The following is a 13,835-nucleotide window of genomic DNA, read 5'->3' on the forward strand; positions in this document are numbered from 1 at the left end:
AAGACTCTGGAGGTCCTTACGTAGAATGGGCTGTACATACACAACATACTCATTTCACTTAAGTGAAGTTCTGAGAAGATAAAACAGAAGTTGCTGCTCTTGTTTGTCTTGTTCCCCCCTTTGCCATCCGATGTTACTTTTAATACCATTAGTTCCTTTCTTACTTACTTACTTGTGATCTTATGTGATGGTATTTTTTGCAGATCAGTTCAGCATAGCTCCTTGGGATACTGAAATTCTGATGGTCAATGTAGTCCCTATCTTATAAAATTTCATTGAAAATAAGTTTTAGACTGAGTGTGATTGAGCAAGAACTAGTGTCAGCACAAGGACACTGAAGGGCTGTTCAGTGTTACTACTCTTCCTAATTCAGAAGGGTACTCTGGGATATGCATCCTGCTAGTTAAGCTATACAGTTCTGCATTGTAATGATTTCGTAGTAGAGGAGTAAAGATTTCACTGGTAAAGCACCATTTATCTACCTGTTGAATTATGCATCAGCCTTCCAGAAATTCATTGTTCAAAGATCCCAGCAGCCCTCCACAACAATTGGTAGGCATTTCTGGGAAAGCGCATAGTGAAGTCCTGGATATAGGTCACTGCTTCTATTCAGCAATTCCCAAGAATGTTTTTATTTATTTAAATATATGCTTATATGCATATGTCTGCATATGTAAGTCCCCTGCAGCAGTAATGCCTGGCCTGGCACTGTAAGGATCACAAACAGAAAAGTTTTGGAATTAGTATTTGGCCTGATCTAGATGGAACTAGAATGGCTTGGACAAGATGACCTTTGAAGGTCCCTTCCAAACCTAACCATTCTATGATTCTATGCTAGGAGCAGTGGAAAATGAGGTGATGGGAAGCTGCTACTCCTATCCTCTGTGACTTCTGCCTCTGAAGCTGCATGACACATCTTCTGCTAGGTGTGAACTTGTCTCCTTTGTCCATCTTGTTTGCTCCAAGAGATCACAACGCCCAGATGCTGAAAGACCACACTGAGCAAGCCTCAGCACAAGTAATTAAGTTCCTGCTATCTTCTCTGTAGTAGAAACACTTAACAGTTATTCAAAGGCATCCTACCTATACTTCTAGCTCTGATAATTACAGCTAAGGTGTTTTCCCCCCCGCTAATTCTAGTTTCCTAGTTTCTCATTAATTTTTTTTCCATTGAAGGTAATCCCCATCCCCTTTTAAAAATAATATCCATTATCAAAGTTTAATGTTGCAATACAAATGTACATGTATGATTTTCTTTTTGTAAAGATGTTAAAAAAATGCCACAGTGCTTAACAATTTAACCAAACTTTCTCCATGAAGCCATACCTTTGTATTACTCTAAAATTTCAAGGAGCCTTTCACCTAGTTGGTCCAAAAAAAAGCCACTCCATGAACTTATTCCATTGATAGCATCTTGTTTGACCAATCCACTTCTCATGAAAATATTTCAGCTTAATTTTTGGGAGCTAAAGCAATTAATTTTTAATTTTAAAGAATGCTTCAAAAATATTCTTAACATTCTCAACATTCAATTTTTTTACCTATAGTCAAAGATGATTTTTAAAATGACAAAAAAAAAACCAAAACATGATAAATTAGCATTTTGGATGCTCTAGCTCAGTGGATACCCTAGATCTCTGAATCCAGTATACCACTAAAATACCTGTCACAGCTATCTATCCTTCTGGGCAGTGCCGAACTGCCAGATCTAGCAATCCATAAACAGCTAGTCAAACTGCCAGTACAGAAGGTAATTACAGAAGGTAAAGGAACAGTTAGTTGTAAACAACAGAAAACAGCAAAATAGAGATCATGTGTACAGCATCAATATCTACAGTCTACTCAAGATAAAATGGACTACATTTTATAGTGAAAAGTTTTTTAAAATCCGTGCCAACTGACACAGAAATTTCTGCTTCACTAGAAACAGAAATCTGCTTTGATGATATAGACAGATCTTTCTCATTCCAGTAAGCCAGAGTCCAGTCAATCATACCTGTCAATTTTAAGGAGTGCCAAATGCCGATAAGGCAAATAGCAGACAGATTGCTTTGCTAATACCTATGGTTTCAGGCTGCAGGTAGAACTGCAGAGCGTATGTCTGGAAGGAATGCCCAGAAAATTTGTACAGGTTCCCAAAGGTTCAAAGTCTATGACTGCGTATTAATACTAACTAACTCATTTATCTATTTCAGCAGCATTTTCATCATTCTCCTTCTAGCACCAGGGAAATAAGGAATACCCACCTTTTTAAGGTATATTTTGGGTCTCCTTTACTTCTGGAATTTCCTAGATTTCCTCTCTCTGTTAATGTTTATGAATGTGACTTAGAAATGAACCTTTTCACTACTGATTTGCATCCCTAGCATGTACCTCAGCATGTGTCCCTCAAAACCATCAGCACAGTCCAAAGCAATTTCATACAATTGCTGAATTCATCAACGTTACCCTTTCCTTTCTCAGAAAGGCAACAGCAGTGGCTGTGTAAGTGAATCTTCTCTGTCTCCCTACCACTCTCTCAGATGGCACCCTGCAACATGCTGTACAGCACACAACGAGACTGTGGCTGTACAGACCTGCTTGAGCATGGGGCTGTATTTGCCTCTGCTATATGCTGCCAACTTCCAGGCATCCTCTTCTAGCTATGTGGATTGTTTTTTTTTTTTTTCATCTGTTTCCCTTCTTCTTGCATTATACCATCTCTTGTACCCCATGAGAAGGTCATTATAGGCACTCACTTGTTTACTTCTTGAAGGGAACATTCAAAACAAATGTATAAAGGCTGTACCTTCTGCTTGAGACTCTCTCCTAGGATGCATAGGAAAAAAAAAGAGTAGCTGTTATCAGGTGGATTTAAAATGTTTTTTTCTTTCTTTTCCTTTTCATTATCTATTTGATTATATAGTTCTACCTCTACCAAGTCACTTGTCAGATAAAACTGCAAGCATTTTTCAGCAGGAGCTAAACTTCTTTTGTTCTTGTTTGTTCTTGGTTTGTTTTCCTATAGGGCCTAGCAGGGCTCAGTCCTTATGGGAACTATTGATGTACCACAACTTAATTTTCTTCTAATATAACCCCACTTACAGATAATGCAATTCCAGAAACAACACAACATCCGCCCATAATTACCTTTTGATTCCAGTTTGGCATTCCCAGAAACTTTGCTTAGCCTCAAGAGGCTTGTACCAAAAAACTAGCAAAGATGTTCCGTAGATCTAAGTGTTATACAGATACCAGAATTTCCCATCTATGTATAATTTTGTGTGTGCAAAATAGGGAATGTCTACTTCTAAAATCCTTTCCAGTCTTATCAGTGCTTTTGCCTATTATTAAGGGTGGCCTTGTTCTGGTTTCCTAGAAACTAACATGACATTACATTTATTCCAGGCAAAATATAACAGCACATTGATCTACAAAAAAACCCACTTTATCTGAAACAAATTATGTTAATATTACAGGACTGGTTAGAAATGTACAAAAACCTCCCCATTCTCATTGCATTATATTGACATCTTCCATATGATTTATTCATACTTCATTTCTGAAACAAAGACATATCTCATTTGCTGGACACTAACTGTATAATTAAGTTTATATAAAAGTTATTAACAGTATGCCAGTATTATTTAGACTGCTATTATTTCATAGAAGTCACATAATTTTTTTGTCCATAAATCTATTAATAGTGTCGTATTTTGACTCGTGGCCAACACTGTTCTGTTCCTAGAATCTAAAGGAGCTAACAATGTTGAATGGAGATCCAAAGAATAAAACCAAGGCTAATTACCTTGTCAGTAAAACTGTAACATTAATATTATCCAAATTCAATTTCTTTTTAACTGAAGGAGACAAAATCAGTTGAGTCTATTTGCTATGGAAATGTAGAGGTTGTTTAAATGTTTAAGCACACAGTTTAAAAATTGAATGCCCCATGTTGTTGAATAGTTGGCAAAAAAAAAAATTTTTTTTTTCTTTCTCCATTTTCACATGTTCTTTGATTGGGACTGAAGAGAAGCAATCATCACTGACAGCTGCTTTTTGTACCACTCAATTGGGAGATCTCTCTGTGACCTGTTGGGTGCATTCTGTGTCCTACCAACAGCTGGAGACTTGACTTCCCCCTGACACACACACTCTCTCTAGAAAGCACTGCATGCACTGTCTTAAATAATTTGGAATAGGCCATGAATTCTAGGACTCACTGGTATAAAAACCAAGCAGTTGCTTCAGATGTCCTTTCAGACTCACTGGAAAAAAAAAAAAAAAGCAAATTGATCTTTCTTTGCCGTTTTTGCTTCTTCAGGCTAAAGACAAAGCGAGCTCGATCCCAATCATTGGGACCGGTATCCCAGGTGTCATATTTGACTCCTCTGCATCTCTGGTCTAACAAATAGATACTATTTAGAAATTCTGCTGCTACTGCTTATTTATTTTCTACTGAATGCATTCTCTTTCCAGTTTCCATAGCCAAATATCATTTTAGAACTTATACCATATTATCTTCTCTGACCTCCTATACACACATAGTTTATTTTTCTCACATCTTACAAATGGCTGCTCCCAAGTTCTACTCTGTTACCTATTATTTTGATCCTATTATCCCTTGCAGAATCTCTCCAAAAGTTTCTAGTATAACGTCTTATCAAACTTAAGTTTTTAATGATGGTTTTCAAAACCCACTCTCCAAATTATTCTTCCTTCCAAAATTCGTCTAGCCTCTCATGCTTCATTTATTCCACCAATGTTCTGAAGATTCTAGATAGTAACCAAAAAAAATACACAGCTTCCTACATAAAGTACCCTAGACCTGCCCTTAGAGCCTCCTGTGCTGTTGACATTTAGGTCTTTTTTGGAGACTGACTTCTACAATGACATGAAGTTCTCTAGTAAGCCAGGTAGATGTGTAAGCATGCAGTTCACATGCATTTCTTTTCACCTCTCCCCTGTCTACTCGCTTATCCTTAGATGATGAATTCCTCTGAGCATGACCCTGTTCTCGTATAGCCTTCAAATGGGTGGCAATGGGAAATTTGGTAAAGGACACTGCTGCTAATAAGACTGAGCTATGCCTTATCCTGACTGGCGTTGTAGTAGATGTGGTGAGCTTTCTTCATCTGAAGGTAACCTTTACATTAACATTAACAATGGTATTCCAAGGATGGGAAAAGACAATGTAATGGGTAATGTTGCCAAGTGCTGCCTTCAGAAGCATAATTTGAGCCCTTATTCTTTACTTTCTCATCATACTCATTTTCCTCACAAGGGCAGGCACAGAGCTCAACTCATGTTAAGAACAGCAATGTTTAGCATATTGAGCCACCTTGCTGACTTACGAGCTATTATGGAGTTTAGTGCTGCATACAGTCCAGGTTATACAGCATACTTTTAAATTAAGTCAGAATTTTAGAACTCTCAATATGTTTATTGACCTATTAGAGTTTGTAATTTTTCTTTGATCTTGGTATTATTGTTAAAACATTGAGAATAATTATTTGATCTCTATGTGATTGTACCTCTAAAGCAAATTAACTCCATTACAGCACTACTACGATTACTAATAATGTTATCTTTTCAGTAATACTGCAATTTAAGCTTCATTTAAAATTATGCCTTAGGAGTTCAAGGGGAGCAGCAGAGCCAGTAAGGATCACATTAAGCCTCTTGTTTCAATGTGTGAGAAGCGTCATTTAAATTTTTCAAGCCAAGTCTTGGCATTAGCTTGGGGGAACTTGGCTATGCCTAAAGGAACAGCCTTCTGTCAACGTCAAGAACAATCCTAAAGAGTAAAAACAGTGAACACAGAAGGCTGCACTGAACCTCTGAGTTAGAAACAAACAGTGAACAAAGATTAACATTTATCTGAGCTTTCCACTTGTTTTCCCCATTGCAGATATATTAACATGTATGCCATGACTTCATGTTGCTATGTACTCTAGCAACAAAAGAGAATATAAAAGGGAAAAAAAAGGAAAATCCAAGTATATTTTAAATTGAACTCATGTCTCTGTAGAGAAATTAAAGTATCTATTATTTGGTATAAATCTTGGAAAATCTCAGGTGCAAAAGTCACAGTCAGGCTGTGTATTAACTGTTCAAAAGGTTTTGACAATTCCAGATGAAATATTTCCTCATCTCCTGATTTTGAAGTTTAAAGGACAATTTAGGTGACAGTGTTACAGCTTTGACTGTAGGAGGAAAGCAGAACATACAAGATGTCAGTAAATTTTAAATAGGAAGAAGTAAGTTCTTGTACATTCATCTATGACATGGATGTTTGTGAAAAGTACTGAATTACAGAATAAAACTCTTCTTTTCGCCAGAAGGCACTGGGAACACTGTGTAACTGTCTAAGCATCCCCACATAGCGTCAGCAATCCCGATTTGAATGACTACATCAACTAAGAAAGCAGGTGGTCATTTCTCCATAGTCTAATCCCTGCCTGTGCTAGTGCTAAATGATGCAGCTTGTTACTGCAATTCTGTGGTATGGAAATGCAAATACTAAATTTTGTTGCCAAACATATCCTCTTGTAAAAGTAACCCTGCTAATTGCAGTTAGTTGCTTCTGTTGTTTAAAAAATTAATGGTTATACTACTTTGTGCTTTGGAGGTAACTAAGGTAGCCTCGCTTTTGTGAGGCTGTTCCAAAATATTTCCAAATATTTTAAATGATCACTGCTGTAAAAAAAAAAAAATCATTTGACATTACCCTTTAAATGTGAAAACGGTAAAGAAAATGGAATAAATAGTAATGTGATAGTGACAATTTGTACCCCATCGTCATAAAAAAAGGAGCTCCCAAGCAGAATTCTATGAAACACTAGTTGCCCACAGAGTACTTGCTGCTAATTCTTGGAAGGCTGGCTAGTCATACACTGCTGGCTTTAGTCCTTGTTTCCAGCTGTTACATCACATGAAAGACAACTAAAAATACATTAAATACTTCTCCATACAAGAAAGTTAAAAACTGCTTGAATAATGTTAGGCACTGAAAGTAGAAGTGTTGTGTGCAAAATTATGAGGAGAGGCAAGGGGGAAAAAAATTATTATAATCTGTCTGCTAAAGTATGGTCTGTGATACGGCAAGAGAAAACCTTGACTTTTAAGGTTCAATTTCAGAATTTCAGCATTTCAGCATGTTTTGGATATTCAAAACTGTATCAGATGTTCAAGGTCCCAGTCCAATAAAACACTTAATCACAGATCTAACCAACATTTTCTGTTACAGTTTGGCCTATGCTTATGAACCTCACTGAAATCAAAACTCACATGCCAAGCAAATAATGTACTGACAGCTACGTCAGGTGTTCAGAATAGACAGTAACAGATGCCTCCTAGATATTAAATAGTCTATATGGAAATTTAATAGGCTAAAGGTGCTTCCTTATAAGGCTGAAGGCTGTAACTTATTGGAAACACAAATAAAATGTGCAAACACAGATTAATGAAATGTGCAAACTGTGAGGTTGGAGTGAGCTGCAGTTTCTGGAGTTGTTTGCCTGCCTACTGACAACAGTAAATTTACACCAGATTTGCATAATACTGAAGATTCATCTCATGCTTTCTTCATATTTCTGATTTTTATATATACTATGGTGTCAGTGTGACTACATGTTTTGGGTTGTGGCGTTTTTTTTTGTAGCTTGATTGTTCCCTCAGCTGAGTGACTCCTACACTTGTGATAAAAGCAATCTTACAAGGAATTCAGCTTGCAAAATGTGTTATGCTGTGGGGCGCTAGTAACAAGGATGCCTTACCTTAGACCAGTCTCCCATTCTCCAGATGTAGCATTTGGAATAGTCCTCACAGTCCTCTGCTTCTTTAGGTCTTGTGGACAAAACACATTTCTTGCGGGGATTGGTGCACCTCACAGTCCGATGCCGTACTCCCTTACCACACTTTACAGAGCACTGTTGGAAAAAGATGTTTTTCAGGTTTCTACAAAAGTCAGTTACCCCATTTTATCCCCTTTTAATGACCTCTGCCAGGCTAACATAAATGTTTCAATGCTTCAGTGATTTCCTGACCTCTAATCTTCAATTATATAGACACTGGATTTGTTAAAAACTAAAAAAAGAACAAAAATTCCTTATGGTGCAGAATGAAAATGTTTGCATTTTCAGCTAAAAAAAAGGTAAAGGCTTTTGGATAAGAAAATTTCTGAAAAGTTATAATTAAGTGAATGCAAAATGTTATACTGAAAATATCAGGCAATCTTTGTTCTAGAAATGAAAGGAAATATAATGAAAGAAAATCTAAGTTTTCGTAAGAATAAGATAGAAAGCAACTTCAGAAAAATTCTACTAGTGTCTAATAGATCTTTCTTTTGGAGGGAAAAAAGTTAAAATGGAAAAGTAAACATTCTAAAACTATGCAAGAATCCAGATTGAATTTGAAAATTCAAAGTTACTGCATATACAGAATGAGAAAATTCTCCGAGTTGCACAGAAGGTCTTAATCTATGTTTTTTTTTCCACCATTCCCACCTACACTGCCAAAAATTATGCCATTTCCTTCTCAAAACATTATAACTGCTTTTGATCATCCCACTGCTTGCAGATCAAAACACTCATTTGCCACTCATTATAACCGCAGGAAGCAGTAATGGCTAGCTTCCAACATAATGGTGATAGTAGGAATGGCCACAGGAAACACCTCACTCTTCAAAATATATTTATTGCTTCCAACAAAAACATGCTTGCTTATTTCTCATGTCTCAAGTAAAGCAAACCAACTAACCAATCTGGGCTTCTTTCTCACACCTCTGTAAGTGAATACCATTCTTCTCACAGCCAGCCCTTGCATTATAAACCTCTGTGTACCAAACCAAGAACTGCTGCTATTTACTTCTCTTATCTTTACCTTAGCATCTGCTTCTCATCTTGGAAAGCATTCCCTACGTCTTAGTTCTTTCTTGCTTGAGGATCAAGGGGTGCTGCTGAGCAGAGGAGCTCAAAGAAGGGACACCCACATTCAGCAGCTGCTATTCATATTTTCAACCCGGAGGGACCCATAGCACAGCTTCTGGTATGGGAGGCAATCAGAATTGCCTTTGCTACTCCAATGGAGGGAGAAGCTCCAAATAAACTCTTCAGTTTGTCCAGATGGCAGTAATAACAACACTCTTCGTCCTCCACAGTCAATTACTTTTTGAAGTAGTATAGCTTTTCAGAACAAGAAAGCCAAATGGACATGCACATTAAAATATCTTAAATTAGTAAAGCTTTTTGAATAATCATTACATTCTACAGCAATGCTTCAGGATGTAATGTATGTGAAATTGTGTTATTTACAAGCCTTTTTGCCCCCTGCTCGTGCTGTTCTTGGAAAAAGAGGTGAGAAGAGAGAGGAAGGGAAGGAAATGTCCTTCTTTGCAAAGGAAGCCTCTCTGAAGCAGAATGGCAGCAACCATCGGCCGATCAACATCCCTTCGTACAAAAGTATGTCAGAGATGTTCCCACCCTGAACCTAAGGTCCAGTAGCTGATAAGTGATGGCCTTAATTCCACTTACCCCTAGTTACCCATTACTACAGTCTGGATATACTTGATTAAACGTGCTTGAAATCTGGCCAAAAGAAACTGTTCCAGGACATTAACTAGGTAAAATGTAGTAGTTCTACAGGGCTGGTTTTCCTAGTCCCTGATCCATTTGCCAAATCACTGCATGAGGACCGTGAAAACCATTAGGCTGAGCTGTGCCACTTGCTGCTCAAAAAATCATATTCCCAGAAAATAGTAAGGCATAAATAATCATTACGGACTATTTGTATAAATAAAGGCAGCACCTCAGACCAGACTCCTGCCTCCCACACAGTCATGCAGTCCTGGCCTTCACAGCGCTGTGCAGAAGCAGGCTTTGGCCCAAGGCAATCCCTCTCCCTAGCTCTGATCAGAGTCCCATTTCTGAGCTGCTGTGTGCAGGCTACTTGTCTGTTCTGGGTCCCTTTTCCACATGTCCTTGAACATGGAGTCCACTCAGTCATCATCCATCTACAAAGAAATACAGGCAATGAAGTAACAAGAAATCAGGAAGGGAAAAGTACCATCACATCATCTTACTCTCTTGCTTACCCGTACGTACACTCAAGATATAGTTGCTTATTTTCTGTCTCCTTTTAACTTCACTTTGTTAATGGATTACTTATTAATCTAACACATTTTACATTAAATAAGATGATAATGTTCATATAATTTCATTCCCCAGCCCACTGTCCCTATGTTTTCACAGTATTCTCCTATTATAATTCCAATTAGAAAAGCTCCAAAATACACATACATTTTTAAGATGACAGATCACTGATCAGCCTGTCTGCTACTCTCTATCTATAGGGCTATCTATATGTCAAGTGCACGCCATGCATGTAAAGTCCAGCATTCTTTGAAAACACTCAGTTGTGAGACAGAATCACTCGTGTGAAAGGCCCGTTGTTCTGGAGGAAGTGTAAAAGCTCAGACTTCTTCATGTTCTTCAGGGTCAGGCCTAACTCAAGTTGTCTGGTTTTAATCCAACCAGCAAGGAAGGCTGACGCAGCTTGGCAGGGCTCACATACATGGAGAGCAATCGTTCTAGAACATAATTTTCCCCAAATGTTCTGCAGCTCCAGACTATGGCCATGTGCCCTGAAAAATCAAACAGCTCTGCCACCGATGCAGTATACAATCTAAGTCTCTAAGGAGACTTAGATTGCAAGGGAGAGGTTTTAGGAAACTGTGATTTAACAAATCTGTTCTGACCTACCTTCTGGCACACATTTGCTGAAAATAAAACATTTAAATAAGGTTTTTTTATTATCAGTCCAGAGACTCAATTTACAAATCACAATGTGTCAAGATAATGCAATAGAGTTTAAGATACTTCTTCAAGTGCCACTAACAAACAACCAGTTACGCAAGCTTATGCTTTAGTTAAGTTTCTGTTGAAAGCTAACAATATTTGTTTTGTAATAATTCAGCACGATTATTAATAATTTTGTAATTATTATTACAAACATCGTTATTAATACTAACACTGTATTAAAAACTGGATATGTAAGTTAAGCATCATGGTATCTTTCTGTATGTCTCAGCACAGCGTCTCTGACTGCCAATTAGCAACATTTAAAATGTTTCATTTAATAAGCTGGAAAAAGTAGAGAACATTCAAAATATATAGTTGACAATGGCTCAGAAAAAGATCAGATTCTTCTATCCTTTCTATCCTTCAAGTGCACAGTCATGTTAATAAAATAAAATAAAGATCTACTCAAGCATGTATATAATGAAACACAAATGATCCCTCCAAAGTGTGATGCCCTAGTCCGGGAAAGTCCAAACCTGACTGGTTTGGTCTTATTTAAAATGTATCATAATTTGCATTTTATCAATTTCAGTATTTCATCCTTTCCAAGAAAGCTATGTCTTCTGGTTCAATACTTGCATTTTATTTACTTCGCATTGTTTTCTTTAAAAATACCATCTACCTCTCCTCCAGATGACTTCCGTAGACCTATCACAGCAGGTGATCCTGGGGATGTTAGTCTACTGCTGCTAGCTGCTCTCCCCTCCCTTGAAAGGCAGCAGATAATTTACACAAGTCCACACAATACTTGGGGACTTCCTTACTCATAATTCTTAGCTGCCATATGGAAACAGGATGGCAAACTCTGAAATGAGTCACTGTGCCAGCCTGGCCAGGCAGTGCAAAGAGCAGGCAGCCAGCTCTGCTGCAGGGACACCAAGTGAGGTGGGCTTCACAGGCCACAGGCTGCGTGCTGCAGCTGCCTCCTGGGGTGAAATTCAGAGCAAAAAAGCTCCTCCTGCTTCTTCTACCTTTTCACCATCAGAGTCTAATTATGCCTATTGAGCATTTACAAAGGGTTGGGGAAGAGGGAGGAGAGGAGCGAGGGGAAGGCTCTCCATACTTCAAGATGCATCAATGTAGAAAACCTAATTCACAGATTTTTATTTATTTATTTACTACTTAGTGCACCCTGAGCTTACCGAGAGCTTTTAAAGGAGCGAAACCCTGATTGAACAAAGCACTAAAATATATAATTAATTAAAAGCAGGGATTAAATCAATCTTTATATAAATAGCATTTAAATTTCAATGTCATTGTATACATCAGTCTGTGAGAGCTCCTCCTGAGCTGCTTTATTGAACAAGAATCAATTTAGGCATGGTGCATAAGAGCTTTCTTTCATTAAAACTCAGGGGAAACAACAGCCAGTGTTTTGTTTTTCCCTATATTTTGCAATATAGCCTTTTGGATCTATGTATTTACTGCACATTGATTGCCAGGGGCAGTCATCTCTCTTAGCTCTTAAGATTTGTACACCTAGATACTACAGTTTAATTTAACCAAATCACTATTACCTGGTCTGGCATGGCTGCTCATTGCACTTGCGGATCTGTGGTTCAGGTTTTGTTAAATATTTGCACTTCTTGTTGTCCACAAGACTGATATTCTTGTTCATAATCTTTGTGCAAGAGACTGTTGTCTTTCTTTCACCTAGTAAAAAATAAAGCAGGTATGTGAGGAAACCAGGAATATGCAACTTTTTTAAAAAAGGACAAACGTATCTTTACCAGATACAGCTATTTCATGTACGGTTTGGCTAAAAGAACTATAAAACTTGCGCAAGAAAATCAAAGCTAACAGGGAGCATGAGAGATAGCAAGTTTTGTAACGAACAATGTGATTTTCTAATCAAATATTTGCACAGCACTGTCAATGGAGTATTGCTGCTTTATTTCTGTAACTATTGATAGGCCAAATCCTTAGTCTTACTGGAATGATTGTTTCTTTCTCAACCACTGAGACCTTGGCATTGAGAAAAGTTTGCAAAAAAATTACATTGAAAAGTATGGTTGTTCATTAGTACATAAAATAAAGAAAGGAATGACAAGTCTCTGTCTTGTTCGAGCCTAGTAGTTCTGCCTGGTTTAGCATTATACTGGCAGGCGTGACCAGCACTCAGACAAAGGGAATGAGCACATGCAACCTTCAGTAAGGAGCCTGCACTATCCCCCGTGAATTAAAGAGGCCACGTAGCTGACCTGATCTGTAGGGCAATAATTTAGGAAGGTGGGTACTGCTGGCAGAGACCTAGTGCATGTTCTCTACAGAAACCTTGCCCTGATGGGTGGGTTGGAGCCTGATGTCTCTCGAAGCTGGAAGCATCAGAAATCAGAATTTAACCTAATTCCTACCACAAGGAGTAACTTGTACTTAGACTGGAGCCCAATTTTTAGAAAACTAGCAATCCTTAAACTAAAGACTTCATTTAGGAGAAAACAGCTTGATAACCATTTGTTCCTATGGTTACTTTTTATGCTCTCTTTCTATCTGGAAGTCTACTGACAAACAGGGTGCGTGCATAAGCGGGTCAGACTTAAGCAGGCAGTGTTCACCAGCGGTCAGAATGTGCCTGCGGATGGAGCAGTCAAGTTATAAATGTGCATTATGTGTGTGACCACAGCTAAAATCTTACATGGTGCTTGTGTACATGAGGGCACATGCAACTAATCTATCATACACAGGATTTGAAATGTTTGGCAGTTCTTTCTGCATTTACATATACATCTGTGTATTTGTATTCTCTTGCACACAAATAAAACTTTCCTGCAACAGAGGAGGTCGCAGACCAGTTACATATATAAAGATGCACAAACCTACATGGCTTTATCGATAGTTTCATCCTGACACACACTTCAAACATTTAAGAAAAACTACCAATAATTGTTATATTATTTAATTGGATTCATCAAAATATTGATGTTAAAAATTGAAACATAAATATTTACACAGGGTACAAGCTGCAGCATTTAAATGTCATTATTGGTCATATTTGAG

At 37.8% G+C, this 13,835-nt stretch overlaps 1 protein-coding gene across 1 annotated transcript in view; it reads right to left on the minus strand.

The window, feature by feature from the left end:
• Positions 1-13,835, minus strand: part of ADAMTS19 (ADAM metallopeptidase with thrombospondin type 1 motif 19) — a 150,432-nt gene that overhangs the window by 14,000 nt on the left and 122,597 nt on the right. The window contains exons 19-21 of the mRNA XM_086770465.1: positions 12,356-12,491; positions 9,787-9,991; positions 7,758-7,910 (exon numbers count right to left, since the gene is read on the minus strand). Of these exons, the coding sequence (XP_086626591.1) occupies positions 7,758-7,910; positions 9,787-9,991; positions 12,356-12,491 (494 nt within the window). The remainder of the gene's footprint in view (positions 1-7,757; positions 7,911-9,786; positions 9,992-12,355; positions 12,492-13,835) is intronic.

The sequence above is a fragment of the Chlamydotis macqueenii genome, chromosome Z, assembly GCF_036417535.1.
Source record: "Chlamydotis macqueenii isolate bChlMac1 chromosome Z, bChlMac1.mat, whole genome shotgun sequence".
Classification (NCBI taxonomy): Eukaryota; Metazoa; Chordata; class Aves; order Otidiformes; family Otididae; genus Chlamydotis; species Chlamydotis macqueenii.